Source organism: Nymphalis io, chromosome 4, assembly GCF_905147045.1.
Source record: "Nymphalis io chromosome 4, ilAglIoxx1.1, whole genome shotgun sequence".
Taxonomy (NCBI): domain Eukaryota; kingdom Metazoa; phylum Arthropoda; class Insecta; order Lepidoptera; family Nymphalidae; genus Nymphalis; species Nymphalis io.
This window is the reverse complement of record NC_065891.1, coordinates 5,770,729-5,795,520: the sequence shown is the minus strand read 5'-3', so window position 1 is coordinate 5,795,520 and position 24,792 is coordinate 5,770,729. Positions and strand designations below refer to the sequence as shown.

Below are 24,792 nucleotides of genomic sequence, written 5' to 3'. Positions count from 1 at the left end.
TAAGAAATAATAACCATTCCTTAAATTGCCAATGCACCACCGACCTTGAGAACGAAGATGGTTTGTCCCTTGTGACTGTTGTTACACTGGCTTACTCACCCTTCAAACCGGAACGCAACAATACCAAGTATTGCTGTTTAGCGGCAGAATATCTTATAATTGGGTGGTAGGTACCAACTTACCCAGACAGGCTTTCACAAAGCCTTACCATCTAGTAATTTATGGAATTGGACTGATTATGAAGTTAACGGTAAATATTCATTAAACTAAAATATGATTTTATTCATCATCCATAACATACCCCACGAATAGTTAACGGATCACGTGACTTGTAACTCTCGTGAGGATATTTGCAAATCTATAAAAGCGGTCACTAATCTGGAGCATTCACTTAATGTAACAATGCAAGATTCGATTTTGACTCTTCTCACTGACTGAGCAGCATTCGATGTTGCAATCGCTCGATACTGTAAAACGTTACTAACTGTAACACTATGTGTGACAGGAACATTTTAATGTGTAACTTTGATTGTGAAAATGTTAGAAAATACGTTCGTGATGCTATGCGCGGCAATATTATTTAGATTATGCTATAATTGAATCCACTATTATTTCGCACTATTTTTTGTTAGGCAAAGCGCAGGGTGCGGGGAGTTCAGCCCAGCCCAGCCTCGAATCGAACACGGATCGGCTTAGACTGCTAGTTTAATTCACGTTACCGCGGATCTTAAGTCATAGGGAAAGTTGCTTTAAAGATTTATTTTGTTTAATTATTTTAATTTTTATGAACATTTTTTTTAAATGTCCAGAAAAACGATATGAAAAATAATTATTATTAAATGCTCGGTAAGAACATACCAATAAGAAAAATCCTAAGTAGTTTTTGCCAGGCAGTTGAAAATTCAAATTCTTCTTTATGAACTATTTATAAATGTGCTGACCATAAATATTCACAGTTCAAATGAATAATGGTGATGCCTTGACAACATTATTTACAACTATGAATGATTCGCCTACAATATTACAAAACTAAAAACACCTTGTATATTTAAATTAGCAAAGTATAGTATGAATAGCTTTGCCGCTTCCGTTAATAATTTTACTTTGTTCTTGTTTACAAAACAATACTATAAAAATTGCCATTCTGCAAATTTCAGCAATTAACACTGACGGCAATGAGTTAGCAAACAAAAGGAATTAATTCAACAATCTCATAAAAAGATATAAGCAGTTCATAAAACTTTTAATAATTAAAACTCGAATAAAAATAAAACTCCCCGAGTAGATAATGCCAGCTTTAGGAGACATTTGGGATCTCCCTCTTTTCTATACAAATGACATAAAAAATACGCGGACTTACACTTGTTGAGGATCAAGTTGGGATGGTTACCGCTTGGAAGTCATTTTATGGGTAAATCCCATGCCGGGGGTGAGTTAGAACTGACGACTCTTGTTAACTTATTCTAAATGCCAATTGAAGACTGGTAAATATAAATGAATATATGGTAAATATAAATGGTTCATAAAAATGAATAGCAATATAAAATTATGGAAGAAAGTGAAGAAAGTGTATTTGACAGTGTGTGTGGTGTAGTTAACTTAGAACTTCTAAAATAATTTACGAGTCGTATACAATATATAGTGTACATAATATATCTGAGTCTGCAGGAAAAATCGTGGTAGTTTTAGTCCTGCAGTGGGGCGTAGACGGACTATTTCTGCATAATTATAAATTTATTCCCGATTTAAATCGAAAATTCTCCCTTTACATTAAATATGTATATAATTATATTCGAAATCATTAAGCCGACACCATTATGTATGTATCCCCACATATAAAGACAAAGTGTTATAAAAACTGTATTAAACACACATATACCGAGGTAAACATAGTAATGATTTCAAATAAAATAATATACTATTTGATACTAATCAATTTTGGTCCACTTTGGTCACGTGGCTCATTTCACAGTCTCACTGTATTTTTTTTAAATAAAAAAAGTAGGTCCTAATTAAAAAAATACTGCGTTGTCCCTTAATGAATGGCATATGGATACACAAACATATTCAACAAGTAAAAATAAACAAAAGTAAATAATTAAACCATGATGACTACCAATGGCATATGCCATGCCATATTCAAGTTCAAGTGACATTATACCTGAGACACTCGAAAGCGCAGGCTTGGAGTAAGTTTCAAGTCTAAACTCGTTGTATTATGAATCAAACACATTATTTGTCAAATAATATAAAGTATTTGGGCTATGATATCTATATACATATATAAGCGAAATACTACTCATCACGAAATTTCTAATCTATGCGCCCGGTTGACTTGAAATTTGTCACAGTTCCTCTTTTCCCGATATAGAACGCTCAGTTTTTACACAAATCCATATCTAAAGCACATTTTTCTTCTTATCTACCCGTGCGAAGCCGGGACGAGTGGCATCAATATACAATTGAGCAGTGTGTTAGTATTTCAAGCTATGTTCCGATAAAATCAACACACATTTTTTTAATATTTAACAGTTTTCGCGGACAGCTTGAAAGGTTTTGAAATAATTATTATATTGTACTAATGATACAAATAATTGAAACGGAACCGATCATATTATATATTCCGAGACTATTCTATCAAAGAATAACGGAATCGTCAAATCTGTCGACACCGCCTCGGTAGGCAATTTTCAATCTCTTTTCTATTTATGACAGTAATAAAGCGACCGGGAAAAGTCAACAATCAATTTTGTATTTCAATTTATTCCCAACCATCCTAGTTCGTGCGGTGATAAGAAAAAGAAAAACGCGTTCATTGAAAACGGAAATTATTGCAAGAAGCCATCAGTGGTGTGCGCTCGGCTTACGCTGTTTTCTTTTTTTATTTTATTTTTTGTCGAACGGTTTCACAGTTTTGATTTGTGGGCCGTCGCGTCGGCCGGTGCCATTTTTCACGCGCCTCATTGTGTCGTTCACGCTCGAGGAAGCTTGGTGCAAAGGTTTGTTCACGTCATACCTTTATTTGGCTCGCTTCATTTGAATATGCCGTACTGTTTACGTACTTTTACTTCACAAGACAAATTTTTATATATGTACGTAATCTAGGTAAATGTTTTTTTTAATATGCAGAACGCATTGACGTAAGTTATTTCCCTAGTAGTTTATTTCCCTTAGGACATTTCCTAAGGAAATAATTAAAACATTCCTTTGCAAATAAAAAAGAAAATATTTAGTCCATTGTTATTGCTATAACAACAATATAAATATGGTATAATCATAATATATTTATGGTATTATATAATATGGTATGGTATAATCACAATATATTGAAGTAATTTTATATTTTATATAATAGAATTTATAATATAAACGGTCTTGTTTACTGATGAAATTAGAGATGGCATCGATAACATTTCTATCAGACTGTATTCGACCGTCAACGAGGGCAGGCGGGGAGCCGGGAAATTGGGGTGATTTTTCTTCTCTTTGCACCTCCGCCGACGATGTATGAAAAGTAACGTCAACACACACATAAGTATTGTATCTCCAACTTATAAAAAATATTATATAGATAATTTCAAATTATTTATTGTTTTTATAATTTTTAAAAAGCGTTTTTAATTATTTTTTTATATTAATTAGTGAAAGATACAACAAATATTTTTTTTTTGCTGTCTCTACAATTTTTGTATAGCAGATTGCATCACATGTGATCACCGCTTTTGTAGGTCTTATATGAACGTTTTGGAAACTGCTAAAGCTTCTCCATCAAATAAAGTGCATTTCCAAATTTACGCTTATGGAAACATTTTTCTTAAATTGCTAGCTCACTAGCTTATTTATGAATATATTTTTTCAATTGTAATATTGACTATTTTTACTAGCTTTTCGTTCAGTTAAAATGCAAATATAAGCGTGTGAAATAAAAATGGGATAATAAAACAAAATAAAACTTCATTTGGAACAAGATTTAATCAGCTACTTCTTTGGTCATATCATTGGTTTGAAAAGAATCTGACACATTGTGTTAATTGCTTGTTAGCAACATTTTATATAGGAATGCATGAGAATCGCCTACGTAAATGCGGAAATATAAATTAGTACACAATACGAGGATGATATAAAATATCACTAAATCAACTAACTTTGAACTATTTTGAATTATTATTAAATTCAAAAAAATTATTCAACATTTATTTTCACATTTTTCTATATTTAATATACACCGATGTATAGTTATTTAATGTAAGATACAATAAGTCTACTTATGATTACATTTTATTTACATAAATAATACAAACATTATAACAATGTTTATGATAAACTTAACAGGTATTATACAATATACAAAACGAAATAACAATCTGGCGAGCGTTTAATGGTAAAATAAATTTTATTTATGGCCAAGCCGAAAATATAATCGTATAATAAAAATTATAAAAAAAAATTCAATACAAAAAATTATTACCACACACATTGTGCTCACTTGTTTTCGATACTTAGAACAATTGAAAGTATATATCGTATATACACTAAATTTAATTATTTCTATCAGAGTTAAAGTCATTAAAATACGATGAAACCACATCTTAATGTAATTAATTACTCTTGAAACCCGTCCCAGAAAGCAGTCTTTCCCGCGTAATTATTATACGTTTCATTTAAATCGGACCTTTATTTTAGTTTCGTAAAAGATTATTCTATGTCGAGATTGCTTTATGAGATCATCTTATGAGATTAAAAATCCATTATATTTTAAAAAGTCTATCTAACATCATTCACATAAAAATTAGAATTGTCTAATCCGATTTTGGCATTATCTTTGTAACAACTATTCGATCACTAAACGCTATTCCGTCCAATTAGAAGTTTAATTGTCACGTTATTGGAGTAACAGAATATTCATTTGCCTAGAAGCATTAAAGTCAAATATTTCATATGTAGACTCATTTGTTCAAGATATTTTTACCAAAGCATGGTTACAAACGAGTACTACATTTACCATAATAGAAATGTCAATTAGTCATAATTATAATATTAGCTAATATAATAGATTCGATCGATGTAGACAAAAGAATCGAACTCGCTATGCCTTTTAACATGGAACATTTATAAAGGAAATATCTTCACTCAATCGTCACATACGTTTATATTTTGTCAGTCACATTTGTCAAAAGCACTGAACATTTATTCGGAAAGAGCGTCAAATTCACAGAACTCGCTCAGTTTTGATACTTGATGTAAGGATGAGCCGTGTCTCAAACGCGATAGTCTCAGCTGGACGCAGAGAGGCCGAGGGGTTTGAGGTGTGGGGGTGCGAAAGCCGCAGGGGAAGAGCCCGACATGTTGTTGTTGAGGTCTCCGGAACGGCTTGAGCCGTTCATCAATCCGCCCATTGCGTTGTTTGCCTGTCAAAAATAAATTATTCAAATTCTTGTAAAAAATATCATTTTTGTACAATGTACGAAGTAGCGATGATTCAATGATAGTTTTCAATAAGTGGTAACAGGTCCAAAAACGGGCAGCAACTGATGTTTTTGTGTATTGTTTTAGTGTATTGTAATCGTTCAATTCATCAAATCAAAAGAAAACATCATAAGAAAGCAAAAGTCTGAATAATTCCTAAGAAAAGTATTCATAATATATAAGTATCGGTAATGTATAGCGTGAGAATATAATCCAAGTCGTTAATAGGACTTTATTCCTGATATCAAAATACAACGTACAAAAATATTTTTATTTTATAATAAACTTACCGGTGGTGGGGGTAGATGAGTGGTTTGTCTCTTTAGATGCGCAAGCGGCGGCGGATTGTACGCCATATTTGCGAAAACCAAGCGCTCCTCGTAATCGTATTCGCATAAGATCTTGTTCTCACACAAATAGAAGCGATCACCGACACAGAATCTGTTAAACGAATGTATTTTTTATAATTTTATTGTTAAACTTAATCTTATTAAATCAAAATAAAGTTTATTTGTGTAACGTCTTATAAACTCTTCAAATCAAAATTTAAAAAATGTACTGTGTTAACTAAACGTGAAATTATCATCAATGCGGAATATATGGACCGTAAAAATGTAAGTACACTTTATGAATAATTTCAGTACACATAGGTATAAATTACATACAATTAAATAAATATATAACCAAAATTAAAATTAGCCCCATTCACATTAATTTATTGCAAATAATTATTCACTTATGTTTGTTCGTCAGCACAAATTAACACTATTTGTTATGTATTTTCAAAAAGTTTTTTTTTTTTACTTTTTTAACATATTATGTGAAAACGAATGTTAATTTGCTAAATGCATGCAAAGAACTTATTAACTCAATATGACATACTTATCAAGCAAGACAGACACATTTAAATCACGGAAATTAATTAATTGATTGCATAAAATGTAATTCTGTCAATAGTATCAGCCATTATCAAGGAGTCGTTACATTTTAAATCGAGTTAAGCACAATGCATACACACGAATGCTTTTAACAGAAAAACTACTTTCAGCAAATTGTAAATGACTTTTACGAATCTATCGTAAAATCGTATTATTTATTAACTGCTTCGCTCTTTTCTATTGAACCCTAAAAAGTGAGATGTTATCGTACATTTGTCGTTGTTGTACTGACACCAAAAAAACTAAAAATGTCTAAGAAATAAAATTTACTAGCGTGAGTGGAAAAGGTCAACGTAAACAGGAGCCAGATAACGTCAAGCGAGCGAGCATCCCTCAATGTAGCAAAACAAAAGGTATCGCCTTCGACTCGCCACTGGCCGCCCGGAACCGCTGGTGATAACACCGAACCTTATCTTTTCCCTCCCTTCGTCTTCCACCCTATGCGCTCCCCTCTACCCGCCAACTCTTTTGTTTCACTTGTCACAAAAATTAAGCGCAATAGCTCGGCTACAAATGTCTCTTTTTTAAGGGGCCAATTTCCACCGCAACTCAGTCGATTTCGCCGCTCTTAATTAACTTTATTTCCTGTTCTCTCCGTTCCTGACTTTTGTTTTTTGAGGTTGTTTTTTATTTTGCTATTTTTTGTCTGCAGTCGCGTAATGGAAAAGATGTAGAACGAAATTTTAATGACTGAGTGCAAGTTAAGCTTTGTGCGACGCGCCATTGTGACGCGTCGGCTGCGACGCGAAGTTTGACGTTTTACGTAATCGGACTTGTCTATTCATTGTTTTCTCTCCACCATGAAACGATATGATTGAAAGTGATAAGCGTTATAAATGTCACGTAAAAGTTTGTTTTCTAGTTGTTATAAGCATTCTTTTGTTATAAAAAGTTTTCATATTTTTATTATAATACTCGCTGTGCCCGCTATTTCGTCCACGTGGATTTATATATATCGCATCCTATTATAAAATGCTCAGTGACTATGTATTGTGTGTATTCGTTAGTATTATAAAGCAGCAGATTATAGACTAGTTAACCCGCTAAGTTTCTTTCGTCGGTTCTTCTCAGGGCTGGCTGTTTCTTTTCTGAACCGGTGGTAGTTTCTAGTTTGACTATCAATAAGCAAGTGTAATGCTTCAATGAAACTATTTTGAATTTGATTTGATGAGATAATGACCTACGTAAGTGAAGCAGAAATTAATGCTAATGTATAATTAACAAAAAGTTTAAAATTAAATCAGAAGTCGAATTTCCAGGACTGTCTGTGAGTGTGTGTGTATGTATGACTTATTAGGGAATAACCATGGACAGCTGACATTGCGAAGAGTCGAGACACTTTTCAAACACTTTGAAGGCTCAAGTGAGCATCTCTGTCTGTTAAGTTTTCCGATGTTTGCAACAATGTAAGGGCCAAATATATACACACGATATGACGTCACATCGTGGCACGTTGCAACGTCGAATTGCGAGTCAATAGCGTATTACGGAAATCTACGACGTGCATCGTACAACATTATATCACGATGCGTAGATTATTACGACAAAACATTACATCGCGACACGACGTTGCAACGTAATATGATACAAGGTTGTATTATGGTATGTGTTTTAACCAGAACATATGTGTTTTCTGCACAAACGCACACACGATCACCTTGTGTACTTAGCCAAGATGCAGGCTGAGTACAATTTTCTGTTGCTGAGTCTAGTTTTTTTTAATATCTGCGAATCTGGCTTCTCTATCTTTTTCAATTTCTTACGAGATTTGTCCCACACGTTTAGCATTTTGCTATACGGTGATAGAATCGACCTTTTGTGTAGGAGAGCATTAAAATTATATTTGACTAATTAAATGCTCGCTATTATAATCTAAGCTCATCAACATCAACTGTCAATAAAGTTAGTCACAGAGATAAAAAGAAAAAGAAACCAAAATGAATCAACAAAGCCTTGACGACAAACCACCTATTCATAAACACTAATAAATTGAATATCGCGCTGGCCGAGCTGAAACAAATCAAAAAGCTACGTCTAATAACCTATAACTGTTCATCGAAATCGGAATTCTTTTTTTTCTTTTGAAAATGTCTATTTGCTCAAAGCACGATCCCCCTGACAGACCGTCCCGTAACACAGCACGCACGAGGAGGAGCTATGACATTTGTAACTATACTTAGAATGGAATATCTTTTGATTAAATAAATACTAAATGTTACTCAGAATAAAACTTTGTATATTTCACATAAACGAACAAGCAATCTTATGAATTTTTAATTAATCAAATTTTTCTTTAATTACTATTTTAGTTTTTAATACAATATATAAAATTACACTGTTTGTGCGTTCCTATTTTAGCTTATGTTATGAGTAAAATAATATTTAATGTAATAAGTTTTATATGCAATTCGTTGGATTGCCTAATAGATAAATAAATATGTGGTGGAAAGATATTCTTGTTAATAAATATTAGTGATAATAAGTGCTTGTTACATTCACATTCTATGCGTTCACGCATCTTTCATCCGATTGAGTTAAAACATTGTACAGTTGTTGGTACTTTAAATTATTATATAATATAAATATAAATAATATATTTTAATGATGTAAGTGCTTAGCTTATAATAGTGAGCATTTAATTAGTCAAATATAATTTTATTGCATAATTTTTAATAATAAATATGAATATTTCCAACATAATATCATGAACAAAATCTTATCAATATAAAAAAAAATACCTCGAAACGCATTCGCTGGATATTTACTAATTTATATACTTATTATTAAAGGATAACAAAATATATAAATGAGATGATACGACTACAATCAGCATATTTAAAAATCTACAACATAACATAATCTTATGTTCTCAAAAGTGCAATAACAAAGTTTCAAAATACGTAAAGTGATATGCGAAAGGTTTCAGCGCCGAGGCAGTACTGGCCGCACTTAATAAAGGTTCGCACGATCTGCGCTTCCGTGGCGTCCGCCGCGGGCGCGCCGGCAGATTGCTACTAAATTATTTAGCCGTTTAGCGATATTCGCCCTGATATCTGTCGTCCGCCGCTTCAATCGGACAGCCCGCAAATTGGATTCAGATTTCTGCCCGGTGGAAATTGATTTGTACGTGATATTTAATAACCTGCGCTCGTTGTTATCTAAACACGTATAAAATATGCGTAGCTTTTATTAGTTTACAATTTGTCACATTAATATTATGCACTTTGTGGTCTTGTTTAGGATAATAAAATGGTTAATATAAAATTTTTACATAATTTGTATGATATGTATTTTATTATGCAAAGAAAATTTATTACACATTATTAAAAAAATAATAATATTCTCCTATCGGGACGAAGATCACCTATAAATTAGTAATTGAAGTGTGTATGTAATATATAGTTTTACAATCCTTGCACTCTTTTCAACTAAATAAAGTATTAATGTTATTATAAAGTTATTCTGTCTGTATGTTTTCTATCTTTACCTTGGTCATACGATTTTAAAGTAGCATTGAAATGAATATACAATACGCGACGACACGCGAGGAACACTAACACGACGAAGGTCCACAAGTGACGTATAAACCATTCAGAGTGGCTCCAATCTCGCGACCTTTCTATTATTTAAACGGACGAGTCCAAAGAAGATTGCTGTTTTCGCGTCTGCTATTTTATTCGATATTTTAAGCCGTTACATACAAATATTTAACTGAGACGAGAGAATTGTATGTACAATATGTATTAAATGTACGGTGGATATATTTTTTTATTTTAAAACAATAAATATTTTTTAAAGAAAAGTTTTAAATGCGCTTATGACCTATATTAAATATGGGTAATTTTAATTTGTAAAAATATATTAAATATAATATAATAAATAAATGTTTTGATTAAAACGTTTTTTTTTAATTATTGTTTGCTTTGACAGTAGACATAATAATATACTATTTGGATTATATATGTATTTTACAGGATAAATGATCTACAACATATTAACTAATTTAGATTAAAAACTTTATCAGATGACTTTAAAGATTCACTATGTGTTAACACAAATTTATATACCACCTATACTGTAGTAGGTTTTTATATGTATTGTTTATTTATAATACTTTGTAACAGACTGAATCGACAGATTCATTAATAAGTTCCAATATCGCTAGATGCATCATCGCTCAATTCAATAACTGAGTGAGCGCGGGGAAATCAAGCACAGCTTACCTCTGTTTACTCGCTACTAGCAATAACGCCCATATACCCATATAACTACTCTTAGTCAAATACTCTTCTGGAAACTAAACCCTATTTCGTAATTTTATGATGACGTCACTTTTTTTAAAAACGTCAATGTATCACTTTAGTTTTACGTGAAATACAAAAAAAAAGTTATTTTCTTAAAATTATTGCGAATTATTTAATTTTAAAAATAGACCGTGTTACAAGATGTAGGAATAAATAATTTATTAGGTAACCTTTCTCCTATGCATGAAAAGTGTTTATAAAGAGACACCAAATTTATGCAACGCACAAAAACAATCTCGATTGTTTTAAAAGCAAATTTCCTTTGCATGTTGCTTCTTATGTAGCGGAAAATTTAATCGTGCTCTTTGTTTGTCGTTCGTGAGTTGAATAAACCATACAGAGCTACCGCTAGATAGTACACCTGTCTCTCTTACTCATCACTTTATGTTGAATATTTTATCTCACTCGCAAAAGAAGTCCCAAACTGGACTCGTATTCAATACAGAGGCGTCCCTGCTCAATTTTCACGAACGCAATCGCTTTTGACAGGTGAGAAAATTAAGTGAGCTTGCGTCGTAAATCCTTTTTGATGCGATAAATGTGGAGAAGTAGCATTAAAGATTCACATTGGAGCCAAACGAAGCCTACTTAATGCATGCTGTATTCATTTAGTAAAATGAAATAAGTTGCTTTGGTTTAATTGACAAATTACGTTACCGTAACCGTACCGTAACAGCCTGTGAATGTCCCACTGTTGGGCTAAAGGCCTCCTCTCCTCTTTTTGAGGAAAAGGAGCTTATTTCACCACGCTGCTCCAATGCGGGTTGGTAGAATACACATGTGGCAGAATTTCAGTGAAATTAGACACATGCAGGTTTCCTCACGATGTTTTCCTTCACCGTAAAGCACGAGATGAATTATAATCACAAATTAAGCACATGAAAATTCAGTGGTGCTTGCCCGGGTTTGAACCCACGATCATCGGTTAAGATTCACGCGTTCTTACCACTGGGCCATCTCGGCTTAATAACAAATAAATACCTCTCTGAAGATTTTTGTACCCAAAGTAATAATGTACCCAAATAAATAAGTATTAATGTACCCAAAATAATAACTTTCATTTTAATTGTGATAAATATTATAAATAAAAAGTAGTAGTAACGATTTATCCTTCCTTATGTATCCTATATGAAATTTGATGTTTTGCTAAATAAGGTATTGTAACTAAATAAAGAAGCTTTAACATATCACATGTAACAATATAGAAAAAAAACATAAATATTTTTTCAACTTGCCTATGATTGCACTGCTGGCACGCAAAACACTCGAGGTGATAAACATTGCTGCGCGCACGCATCACCATCTCAAACGCAGGAATCACCTTGTTGCATGCGGCGCAATACCCGGTGTTGCCGAAGAGCCTGTTGTCATTATTTCGTATTATTTATTTGATATATTACAATGAAACATATTGTATTTAAATTATAGAAATATTATATTGCAAAACTTAAAAATGTTTAACATATAATTTGAGTTTTCTGTTTATTAAAATCAATTATTCTTAAGACCTAAATAAAAATGAAAACAACAAACTTAATTTCTAAAAGTACAAAGTTTATTTTTTTAGTATTTAAATGAGAATAGTTCACCTCAAATAATCTCGCTTGCATAGAATGAGATTCGCTCGTGTATACAGCGTGTGTCCGACTTCACCGAGCCGACAGTCGCAGCAGCCACATTTTAGACAGTCCTCATGCCACAGTTGATCCAACGCCTTCAGGAGATAACGTTCGGTTATCACTTTGCTGCATCCCGCGCAGATCTAGAAATGATAATTTATTACTATTTTGTTCTATAAAAGAGTATTTGCTTTTAAAACATTAATATTTTAATTAACTTTGCAAATGTAATTTAAGAATACTTCGACTTGCGTACACGAGTGTCTGTGGGAGTAACTCGTAGACATAATACTATACGAATGTAATATATTCTAATATAATGATCACCTGAGGCTGCGGCGGCTGCGTGGATGCGGCCGTGGCGCCCTGAGCGCCGGCGGGTATTGGTGACGCCCGTGCCTCCTTGGTGACGTCCATGGCTAACATTTGTGTGCCGATCCCGGGACTAGCGCCGCTTGATTGTTGCGGCGTCCGCCTCTCGCACTAACCAACAAATTAAATTTTTTACAATTATTGGCATCAACATCTAAATAAGTCTTCTTAAGACAACTGAGTAGCAATACTTTATTCAAAGTCAAACCTTGAAATTCTTTATTCCCCTAGGCAGTCTTTTTAATTTATCATTTTACTTGGCGAATTAAAAGTAAAGTTAACATCGACTCGAGTTACATATACCGTCTTTTTTCTGAAAGTGTTTAAAATAATAAATATAATTTTTTATATAAAGACAAATCATTATTACGGCTGATTTACTCTAAAAGCTTTGTGAACAATTGGATCATTTCTATGCATACTTGGATTACAAAGACTCATCTAACGCCACCATATACAGCTACGAGTACGTATTAGTACAGTTTCAATAGGCTTTAGTATTTAAAAACCCATGATAAAAATTTTTAACATTTGAAGTCATATATTTCATTTTAATTTTCTATTTTTTAAAATGGCCGTTATATTTTTTGTTACGGCTTTGCCTATAAATAACATTTTTATAAATTGAAAATGAAACCTATGCCTTTTAATTTTATGGGAATTATGTAGAATTTTTTTAAAGCAAATATACTCGTAGAATATATTAATATGTCTTGAAAAGGTGATATGGTATGGTAATTACTTTTATAGAAACTGATTCTAGCCTCCATTATAAGATGCTTTCAAGATTTTTATATTGCTATGTGCAATAAAAATCTACATGTTATAAAATATGTAAGACTTTTAAAGTAAAGTAAGTGTTTAACTGAGCAGTAATTTTATAGCTTAAATAACAAGATAGATTGTCATTATTGCGCTGTCTAATTATAAAATATTTAAATATTATATATATACAAGAATATATATATATATATATATATATATATATATATATAGTAATATACATATTACCTATATTCTGTATAAAATTGCCATTAAAATTAGCACAAACTAGTCAAGCGATTAATGAGAACGTGAAACACGGTTCGCCTTTTCCGAACTATAGCAAATTATGTACCTTAAAATAAGTAATAAAAACAGTAATTTAAACCACTCGGCTCAAAAAACTGGCCCGTGGTAAGCAATAAAGTCAAGCACGGAGCGGCATCGTCACGCTTAATTAACACTTTAAATACGGACATTTTTCAATTAAATTTGGCGACTACGGGCGTGCACAGGTGCTACTTTTCATTTTATTATTATAACGCACCTATGATCATCCGACTGGTGTCCGGTCTATGTTTGTATATTCTACTAGCAAAAACCACGGCTTCACCAGCGTGGAATTCATTTTGTGACTAGAATCCATCAAAATCTGCCATTGTAACGTCCATAATGCCTATTTGAATTATAAATATGACATATGTAAATAATTCGATAAAACGACGATCTTTTTAATATCTCGAAAACTTTAGTCCAAATAGCAAAGTGTAAGCACCAATATTTATTAGTACAGTAACAGCCTGTTAATGTCTCACTGATGGGCTAAGGTCTTCTCTCACTTTTGAGGAGAAGGTTTTGAGCTTTTTCCACCACGCTGCTCCAATGCGGGTTGGTAGAATACACATGTAGCACAATTTCAATGAAATTAAACATATGCAGGTTTCCTCATGATGTTTTCCTTCACCGTCAAGCACGGGATGATTCATCATCATCATCATATCAGCCGAAAGACGTCCACTGCTGGACAAAGGCCTCCCCCAAGGATTTCCACGTTGGCCGATCTTGCGCTGCCCGCATCCAACGGCTTCCCGCGACTCGTTCTAAGTCGTCGGTCCACCTTGTAGGGGGCCTGCCCACGCTGCGTCTTCCGGTTCGTGGTCGCCACTCGAGAACCTTTCTGCCCCAGCGGCCGTCGGTTCTGCGAGCAATGTGTCCCGCCCACTGCCACTTCAATTTAGCAATTCTTCGGGCTATGTCGGTTACTTTAGTTCGCCTGCGGATTTCATCATTTCTGATTCGATCTCGCAGAGAAACTCCGAGCATAGCCCTCTCCATTGCCCTTTGAGTGACCTTGAGCCTTCTTATGAGGCCCATTGTGAGCGACCACGTCACGAGATGATTATAAACACAAATTAAGCACATGAAAATTCAGTAGTGCTTGCCCGGGTTTGAACCTAGGGTTCAAACCCGGTTAAGATTCACGCGTTCTAACCACTAGGCCATCTTGGCTATTTTTGTTTCTATCAATTAATAGAAACAAAAAAATATTTAAAAAAAGGATAACTTCAGTGTTCTCACAAATGAAAGAATAAAACTAATTTATTTATAGTATTAGTATGATAATGGTGCTGTTGATATTAGATTTTTTATCCCTAAACCTGAATTCTACATTATTTTCCTTAGTTTTTTTTCTGACTGCGATTTTTGTTTTTGAATTTGTAAAGAAACATTTTTGTGACACTACTTTCTAGTTCAGTGCGAATCCGGTAAAGAACAAACTGTCTGAAACAATACGATGTATTGTGAACCCGTGACGAGTGTGAACCGGTCATTTTTTTAATCGATAAAGCTAAACATTATAGTTCAGATATAGGACGGAATCATGCACGCTGCTTCCTAAATTGTAAATACAAACCTAATCAATGTGAACAAACAGTAAATAGCCTTATTTTGTTAATGCGAATTCAGAGTTGCAAGCTTCATTCATATATAATTAAATATAAATAAATTTCTACATCACGACTCTTTAACTGTTGTGTCAACGACACGTGTAAAGTATTGCTCATAATTCTGAAATTAAAGATTATAAATCAGTGACATCGTTAATTTAATTGTAAATCACAAATTATGAAACACAAAGGCGTGTAACGTAAAAGATTATTAATACTCATATTTTTATATGTTTTATGTCTCGTAAATATAAGCGAGATACATTGTATAGAAAACGTAGATCTAAGACAGGTCACCTCTAAATAAGTTTCTTTGTTTTAATTCAGCTCATGCTCGGCGGTAAAGGAAAATCGTATGTGTGTTCCTTAACGAAAATCAGCGGTACTTACTTTTGGGGCGTGTTACTATATGCATTAAATTATACATATACTCATACCTGACCATTGAGCACTGAATAAGATCGTCGCTTATGTTCGAATGAAAAGAATATAATTTTATACGAACGTTAACTTAATTTTGGACGATTGCGGACAGTCACGTCAATTTGTGCCGCTTCCTGTCGCCGACCGTCGCGCGACACGGACTTGATGTAAATCACAATATGAAACGATAATGCGGTTACTGAGCATTTCAGAAAAAAAAAGAATTACGAAAGAATTCAATTTGACTGCATTTATAACTTGAATCGTCAATGAAAATAAATATTTCAATAGAATTGAGTTTCATCTCCTATAATATAGTTGGATGTTATTGCAAAAATTTTACTAAAGCTATTGCGAACTTTTCAAAAAACCAATTAAATTTATTACTAAATTTATCAATATTGGATAGTTGGTATTGTAAATCAAAAAATATATTTATAACAGAAGTAGAAAAATGCAACGAAGATTTAATTAAACATCAAAATGTAATTTTATCGTTTCGCAAATCTGTATTAAATAATTTCAGACATTATTCAAAACATATCAATTACGGCAGATCGCACTTCAATCCAAATTTTTGAAATGGACAAGCCGTGAAACGAGCCTTCGTGAATAATTACCAGCGGAAAGGTGACAGCGACATGCCACGCCACTCCGAAAACAACCCGTGGCAAATGCAGTCAGCCGAGATTAGGCATAAAAAAGCTCACGCCTTCCATTAGCATTGACTTTCGAATGTCAATACGCACGAATTAAGATTTAAAGAACTGCCGCGGACCAAAAAATACTAAAACTATACAGATTATTTTTCTATATCGATTGAATTTGCTTAAACCTGTATCACGTTACTGAGATGTATTTTGACCACAGTTAACGCATTTAGGCGGAGTTGCATCGGCATTGAAGGTTGCTTTGTGCTCCGTGTGGGTCGCGAGGGACCGCGGCGTCCCGCACCAACGTTAATGATTAACACAGACGCGGTCCGAGACCAATTACGTGCCGCCGCCGCACTCCAAATTAGAAACTATTTTCAACCATTAGTGGCCAACTTCATAATCAATTACACGTTAAAATTTCACAGCGCTGTTTCGGGAGCTCTATGTTTGGATAATCGGAGTTTGTGGTCCCACGGCGAGCTATTACGTGGCTATACGGGCCATAAAGGTTTTTGTTTCGCTGTCGGAAAATTTTAATGCATGTTTCGAATGCATTTAACTGCGATGCCAAAAGTTGCAGTCGAACAAATGAATTTATATATGTGAAATAATAGCCATGCAATCACGGCTTTAAAGCTATATAGACAGTCAAATATTAAGTGGTGGTGTAAGCCAATGTAAGGTAATGAATTTGTACTGTTTACGTATTGTGATTAGCGCTTAAATAAACGAGTGTCACTAATAAGACAAATCTTTGAGTCCATTTTAAGGCAGACTAATAGGATTGAGTGCACTCTGCTAATCATAATTCATCAGCGAGATTAAAGAATAAGCGCGACGAGGGAGATTGCGCCCCCCGTGTGGGAGAGACAATATGATTGCCACACCTGCGGAAACGGCTAAAGTAACGAGGCGGGCTAAATAATTCAACCAACTACCTTTACTTAAACTATGCTTTACGTCAATATTTTCACACCATCACAGATATAATCAATACAATCTAAATAAAAATAAAATATGTCATTATTATTATACAGTTGGATTTATTTGTTATTCCGCTATGCACACATTTAAATTTTTTTGCCTTGTTATTCTCATGGCTTGTACGGCTCGAAAATTATATTCCAGATACAAATCAGAGTTTGAAAATTAATAGTGTAACACTCCCGGCTTCGGATTGCCCTCCCATCTTCGTAAAGGAAACAGAGGCTACTACCGTATTTGTATACGCTCTGTTGTACTTTATAATATATCCTGCGTAGATTGCTCGGACAAACAAAAACCGGTCAGTAAGACACTATTATTAAACTCTAAAAATTGTTTAATCAATATACAATTGTTTAAACAATTTGTATCTACCTAAATAAATTACTTAATTAGTAATTGTACTAAATATTTAATTGAATTATTTTGGACTATCAAAAGTCCACATAAATAGAATTGTGTCCAGTTAAATAGAAATAAATTCGATTTGACAACGTCACAGCACTTTATCTTCAAAGTGTTGCGAAAACTTAAAGTAGAGTATACTTCAGTGCGAAACAGTTACTATGGCACTTATTTAGCAGATTGCTTTCCTTTAAGTTGTTCTTTAATCTAGCAATGGTAGGCTTTACACCCTCCGTCGCGACGCTCTTACATCCCACCACAGTAGCAAGTATCTAAACATCATTGTTGCAACTTTGTTAACAATGGCGCTTGTTTTTATTGTTTTATTGCCTTTTAACTATATTTTTTTATACGATGCGAGATCTTACTAACAGAAGTTATAGAATATTATTATTTATTATTAATACCGGCGTATTTTTTAAGTGAGTATAATTATGTCACATGGATGGGAAAGGCTCTCTAAGAAGAAGGTTTGGAGCCTATTCCTCCACGGTGATTTAATACGGATTTACGGTTATTATTATAATTTTTTTTGATTCATGATTTTACATTTATGTATGTAAGCATTTCATTATGAAACAACTTGTATTATTTATAAAAGATTTCAATACTCATTTCAAGATATTTTTTTAATTTAATTTAATATAGAAATGAAACTTTTCAGTAGTACGAGCTCTATATTTTCAAGCAGAGGTAGGAAAACGTGCGTTAAAAGCAAAACTTCGTTAATGCCAAACCATATTGGATTACTGGCGATAGCCGACTGCCGCAATAATATAACGAAATTCAAACATTAATAGGCTCAAACACAATCACGGATGGCCGCATAATCGAGTTAGCTGCTATTCGGCTAAACCCCTATCACGTAATCTGCCCCATTGTCTGACGCTCGTTGCGCTGATCATGAGGGCCGATTATTGTGGCAATTTCGTGTTTATTGTTTTCAGGTGTCTCCGTCAACTGGCTCAAGGAGCTAAACAATACTCGAACCGTATCTCTGAGTATGACTGTCTCATAAAATGTTAGTGTAAACACTTATGTCAGAGGATAATATTTGCTTGTTGTGATATAATCACGGAAGTGATTAAAATGTAACAAAAACAGGAAACACATATAAAAAAAAATAATACGCATATTATTGATACGAGTATGTAAGAGTGCATGGAAGATAATAAACTTGATTCCCGTGACGGCCAAAGTAAGTGATGCTCGGAAGGAATATACGTTCCGAAAGTTAAAAGTTTCACATCAGTTAGATGCAAGCGAAAGAACAAATAAGTAGATAGAAGCGGTGTCAAAACTGCCAAAAACAAAACTATAAAGTTTGTTTTATAACGGGTAGATATCAGCTTATCTATTTGAAATGTCGAACTCAATTTGGATCGAGATACTCGACTTTTATAACCTACACAACCACTCCGCACATTTCCTTATTCTTGTTTTAAAATAAAATTTCATAGATTGATTTCTAGTCCCATAGCAACCATTCCGCTATGTGAGTATTTATTATTAATATAATCATAATCAACTGAAGTGTTGAAGTCATAAAAATTAATAAGTTGATAGCATATAATTGCTGTCTTTCATTAAATATTCAAAACGAGTTACTTATATTGTATAAAGCGTCCGGTCCCAGTACCAGATCACAAACGATTCGTTTATGCCAACATGTTATCGAGCTTTAATAAAATCGAAAGCGTTTTATGATTACTAAAAGTTATGAAGCGAGTTAGCGTAACGATTATAATGTACGCATGTAACAGCATGAGCTCCAGCCGATACTGCTGATGTTTATTACATTATAAAACAAACGTCTCAAATTAATTATGGGACATACTACAGTCACCATCGCCATCGATCGTAAAGAAACTTTGATAGCAGTTGTAAAATCTTCCAAATCGTTGTCATGATAATTTATGATGCATGTTTATGGATGACTTTATGACAATAAAATTCTATATTCTCCGAATACTAGATGTTTGTGTTAAAGTTACGCGCCAAATCGGTGGCGACAGTTCCGATTAGCACGTTTACAAGACAAAGCCAAATTAGTAAACGAGTCGCGTGGAGAGGGGCAAAGTGAATTAAAGCAACTTGGAGCCTATTACGTGAAGTGAGTTATAAAATAAAGCCGCGGCGAGTAAGTTCATACATTACAAGCCGATAACCAGACGAGACTTGTGAGACACAAACCAGTCCCTTTTAGTGAAATTGAAAACTTTTTCTCTTACTCATACCGCGGCCACGACACCACTCAATTTAAATCAATTGCTTTTTATAATTAACTTACTCCATTATTGAAGTGCACTCCCTCGTTACCTCAATTAAAATTCAATCGAGATGTAGATCTATTAGAAAACGAGTTTTTCTGGCAGAAGTAATCAAGTAAATTGTTCTTACGATAAGTGCTACTCGCATATCCATTTTACGAAGAAACTGGATACGCGCTATCCAGTAATAATTATTCATTTTACTTTATTAATCTTCCTTTTTCATTTACATTTCCGAGCTCGATAATAAAGATTATCTAAGATATGTTCTTTTTTGTAATCTATAGTTATACATTAATTTTAATTTATATTTAGTCTTAGTTCCATTATAAATATCACTACATTATTGGCGTTATGGCGATGTTTTAATGTGATATTATGCAGTCGCCCTCACTAATATAATGAAGATCCCCTAGCTACGTATCTAGGGAGTGCCACTTTTACCTAATTCTTATTAAACATTTATTAGCTTAGACGAAAGCTATCGGAAGGTTTCGTAGCTAATGTTTTATTTATAATCTTTTATAGAATTGCAATTTTGCCTTATTCCGACAAATAATACACTAATGTAAGTAGTTTTAGAAACGAGAGAATTCCTCAAACAGTAGTTTGTGGCCGACGTGTTTTATTATAGATGCTAAGATGTTTAAAAATACCGAAGTTGATGTATCGTATTGTCTTGTACAACTAGATTAAAATAGAATGCAATTTTATTGAATTGCAGTGGGAAATTGAAGTATGGTGGTGTGATCTCACGGTCCAGCCTTTGGGGCCAGAAATAATTTAATCAGTGCTTGTGAATCAATAATCAAATTATGTATACCATGGGCAGCACTTTGAATAAATTGTTTTTATTTTAGGGGAGGCCATTATATAATTAACAAATCGATATTATTATATGTTTCATTTTACTATGTCTATTGAGAGATAAGATTCAGTTAAAGAAGAGATGTAAAATACATACAACAATTTTTAAGGAAAAATAGCAATCGCTTTACACATTAAGCTTATAAATCGATACTTGAACTTGTACGAATCATTACTTATTCTGAGAATTTTCCAAGAAAAATTGTTACTTGATAATTTAGTTTACGATAGGTAACTTCTCGTAACTGTCTAACTTGAAAATAAAATTATTTTAATGATTATTTTAGTTTTAGCGCGGTCGTGTTTTATTTTACAGCCGGCAGGCATGACAGTGTTGTTACTGACGTTTTAACGCCCTTTAATAAATTATTATCAACAACGCGTTCGGTCTCGTTTAAAACTTTTATATATATCATTGTGACGTCATACATATTAAAGACGATTAACGAGTAAATTTTTCGATTAATTATTTAATTTAATTTATAATGATAAGCGTAATTAAATTAGACTATTACCTAGGATTAATAATGTTCACTTCAATTATGTAAACAAATACGTATATTCATTACGTTGTAATTCAATTAATTGATAATATTGTTTTATGATTCAAAGGTAATTACGATAATAATAAATCAAGCTTTCTTATATACTTGATAATTTTAATCAAACGGTTTTTTAAATTGTTGAAAATATTAAATAAGGCATTTAAAAATGAGATGATGATATACTTTTATATTAAGCACATGGTGTGTCATAGACCGCAATATTATTATTTAGTTCAATTTATATAATCATTATTTTCTGTATAAAAAACATAAAGTTTTTAATGTAGAATTTGCGGTTTCGGTAGCAACATTTAATTATTATTAAATTAAAAATACTTACATAGGTCTCGTTATACTTCAATTATACGATCACAATGAAATGACTATATGGAGCATAGCAAACTTCTAATTGACTATGAAACACGTGTTTACATAGCAATATTCAAGTAAAAACTGAATGAAATATGAATGGAAGTAGCGACGCGCGCTCTATCGCGGCTTCCTGTCTGATAACACCCTTAATGACACGTCTGTCCTATTACACTTGTTCCCAACTAACTCATGATAGTAGCGATATTTCATTATTTATCTACACACTACTTGTACTAAACATTAACTACATTGTTTTTCTTCTTATTCGCGTAATTTTTATAGGTTCGGTTTTTTATTTAACTTTATGTTTATCTAGATCCCCGACAACCTATATGTCAAAATATATTATGACCAGATTAGTGGTTTAGTCGTGATACAAACGGACAGGCAAAGTGACTTTCGCATATATCATATTTTTTATCAACTTGGCCAATAACTGTGGAATTTGAAACTTAAATATAACATTTTTTATTTAACGAACAAATAATACAAATATATGATAAATAATGAAATATTACATTATATTAAATTGTTTATGAACAATACTATTGCGGTGTAATGACATGGCATTCAGATTTTAAATTCATGCAAATTTTCTGTTTACGTACAATACGATTATATACGCAAATATTGTCTTGAATTTTACAGTGACGTAACATTTATTTACGCCTATCAAACTCTAACCTTTACAAGCTGCGTAGACTGTCGGACGTACAAACACATTTACAGGTTGTTGCTTTAAACATTAATAGTTATTCAAATAAAATGAATACTGTTGAAGGATCATAGTTTATTTTCGAGATTGCTCGTGCACGTTGTAGAAAAAAAGAGTAATATTATTTTTCAATTCCCATACAAAGGTGGTCGGTGCGCGGCGGCAAATTGGTTGTATTGTCAATTTGGGCAGTGCGTGCCGGGGCGCAGATGAAATGTTTATTTTCAATTTCCGCCATTTTCCCGCCGCATCGGCCGCAGGATTAGAATGTGAAACAACGACACTAACGCCAGATAGTTTAAAGAAACAACCACCTTACTGACCACATTAATATAACGTAATTTTGTCAATGGACAGAACATTAAAAAATCTAGTAATCTTATCATTGCTAAATATCACAATTCATAATTTATACATAAATTGAAAAATTAAAACATGTTTTAAATAAGAAACGAACGCTATTGAATGATATTACGATGTTTACGTAAAATAGCCTTTAAATTGCTGTAAAAAACATATACTGCGCACAATATTTTGCATAGTTTTTATATTTTTTTAACTGAACACTAATTTATCTCTCCGACATTATTTGACAGAAAGAAGGAGACAGAATTGTTTATCTAGACTACTCCTACTTAAAAACGTTTATAAGTAAGACTGTTTATATATAAAATTGCATTTTTACGTTCTCAATAACGTTACAGTGACACAGCGATTACCTTTCATCTAATAGTCCGTTAAGCGTAGCTAAAGGAAGTCGTGTAAATCGCAGATCACGAAAGCTTAATCTGCCGTCTTAAGCATCAACCGGTTAAAATGGTACTAGCAGTTAATAATTTGCGTATAATCGCCGGAGAGCGTGTTGCACGTTTTCAATTCAGATCCGCGACCTCTGGTGACTGAACCGCACTATCACTAATTTGTTTAATGTAAATTAATTTATAACTTAAATCGAAAATAACAACACAGTCATATTCATTGTTACCATCTTAATTGCTTTTAAAAGCATCATGGGAGCAGGAAACTTAAATATTAGCATATTTTATTACTCATGTTTGCTTAGAGATTCCTTTGAGACGATACTTCAAACGCCGCCGGAGATAAAGGGTTTGAAGCTCACAACCGATGCATTGTCTCCCTACATACACATGTCTCATCTTTAGTTATATTTTTATTTAAAACAGAAAAGTTTTTATATCAGAATATTTATTATTAATATCAAGACTTAAGAAAAGTAATTTAAATAGTCAAAAATATGTGATTGTGTATTAAAATATGTAAAAAATAATTCTGACATAATGCAATTTCAAGAGGTATATAATAACAATAAAATATTCTAAAATTTTGACATTCATTTTTTTAGTCGAAATTGAAAAGTGATTTAAAAATAAAACAAAATGCAACATAGTTAATTCAAATTATAACTTGAAAAGCGTTTAAGCAATATTTAATTTTAAAATTATATGTTTTAGCGTAGTAAGCCACAGTTATAACACTGAGCGAGATAAATCAATAATCATTAGGTAAGAGTAATAACACTAATATTGGCTCCGTGTCTCTATATGGATATAATGAATAGGATATAGCGATAACCGACGCGCGAATACCGTCGCGTAACCGGAATACCATTAGGACGACCAGCTTATTAACTCTCTCTTTAATTAAATTATTAGAAATCTCGAACCAAGCTAATTAACGAAGAATTCCAACATTTCAGTCCACCTATCGGGTATTAATTAAAATTGACAAAGCCGCGGGCATACGAGCGCTTACCAAATATCGCCTCTATTAATGAAATGATCACTCGAAACTAATTAAATTATGGAGGTAATGGTGCGTGCATGTGATACCGGTCGAGAGAATTCGGAATAGTGCGTGTAACACCTGCGACAGTTTGGCTTTTCGATGAATACATTTTATTTTAATTTAATCTATCTATCTGTAATCTTATGTTAGCCGAAAACATTACGAAGCGTTACTTATCCTAACTAATATCGCAAGTGTAAAGTACATTTTGTCAGGTATACAAAAGGATATAATTAAAAACTAGTTGTTACCGGATTAGGCAGGTATTGCGTAACTTAGGTAGAAGTAGAAGTTTAAACAATATATTTAATATATTATACTTGGCTCAAGCCGAGATGG

At 33.0% G+C, this 24,792-nt stretch overlaps 2 protein-coding genes across 3 annotated transcripts in view; one reads left to right on the top strand and one right to left on the bottom strand.

Moving 5' to 3' along the window:
* Positions 1-24,792, top strand: part of LOC126781583 (spondin-1) — a 232,186-nt gene that overhangs the window by 37,112 nt on the left and 170,282 nt on the right. The gene's annotated exons all lie outside the window — the stretch shown is intronic.
* LOC126781599 (LIM domain only protein 3) overlaps positions 3,954-24,792 on the bottom strand; it is a 48,685-nt gene continuing 27,846 nt past the window's right edge. The window contains exons 1-6 of one of the 2 annotated variants that reach the window (XM_050506518.1): positions 21,901-22,064; positions 12,655-12,810; positions 12,298-12,470; positions 11,944-12,069; positions 5,757-5,907; positions 3,954-5,408 (exon numbers count right to left, since the gene is read on the bottom strand). In XM_050506518.1, the coding sequence (XP_050362475.1) occupies positions 5,274-5,408; positions 5,757-5,907; positions 11,944-12,069; positions 12,298-12,470; positions 12,655-12,753 (684 nt within the window). In that variant the 5' untranslated portion in view covers positions 12,754-12,810; positions 21,901-22,064 and the 3' untranslated portion in view covers positions 3,954-5,273. Of the gene's footprint in view, positions 5,409-5,756; positions 5,908-11,943; positions 12,070-12,297; positions 12,471-12,654; positions 12,811-21,900; positions 22,065-24,792 lie in introns of those variants that run through there. The other variant, XM_050506517.1, reaches the window with a different exon arrangement.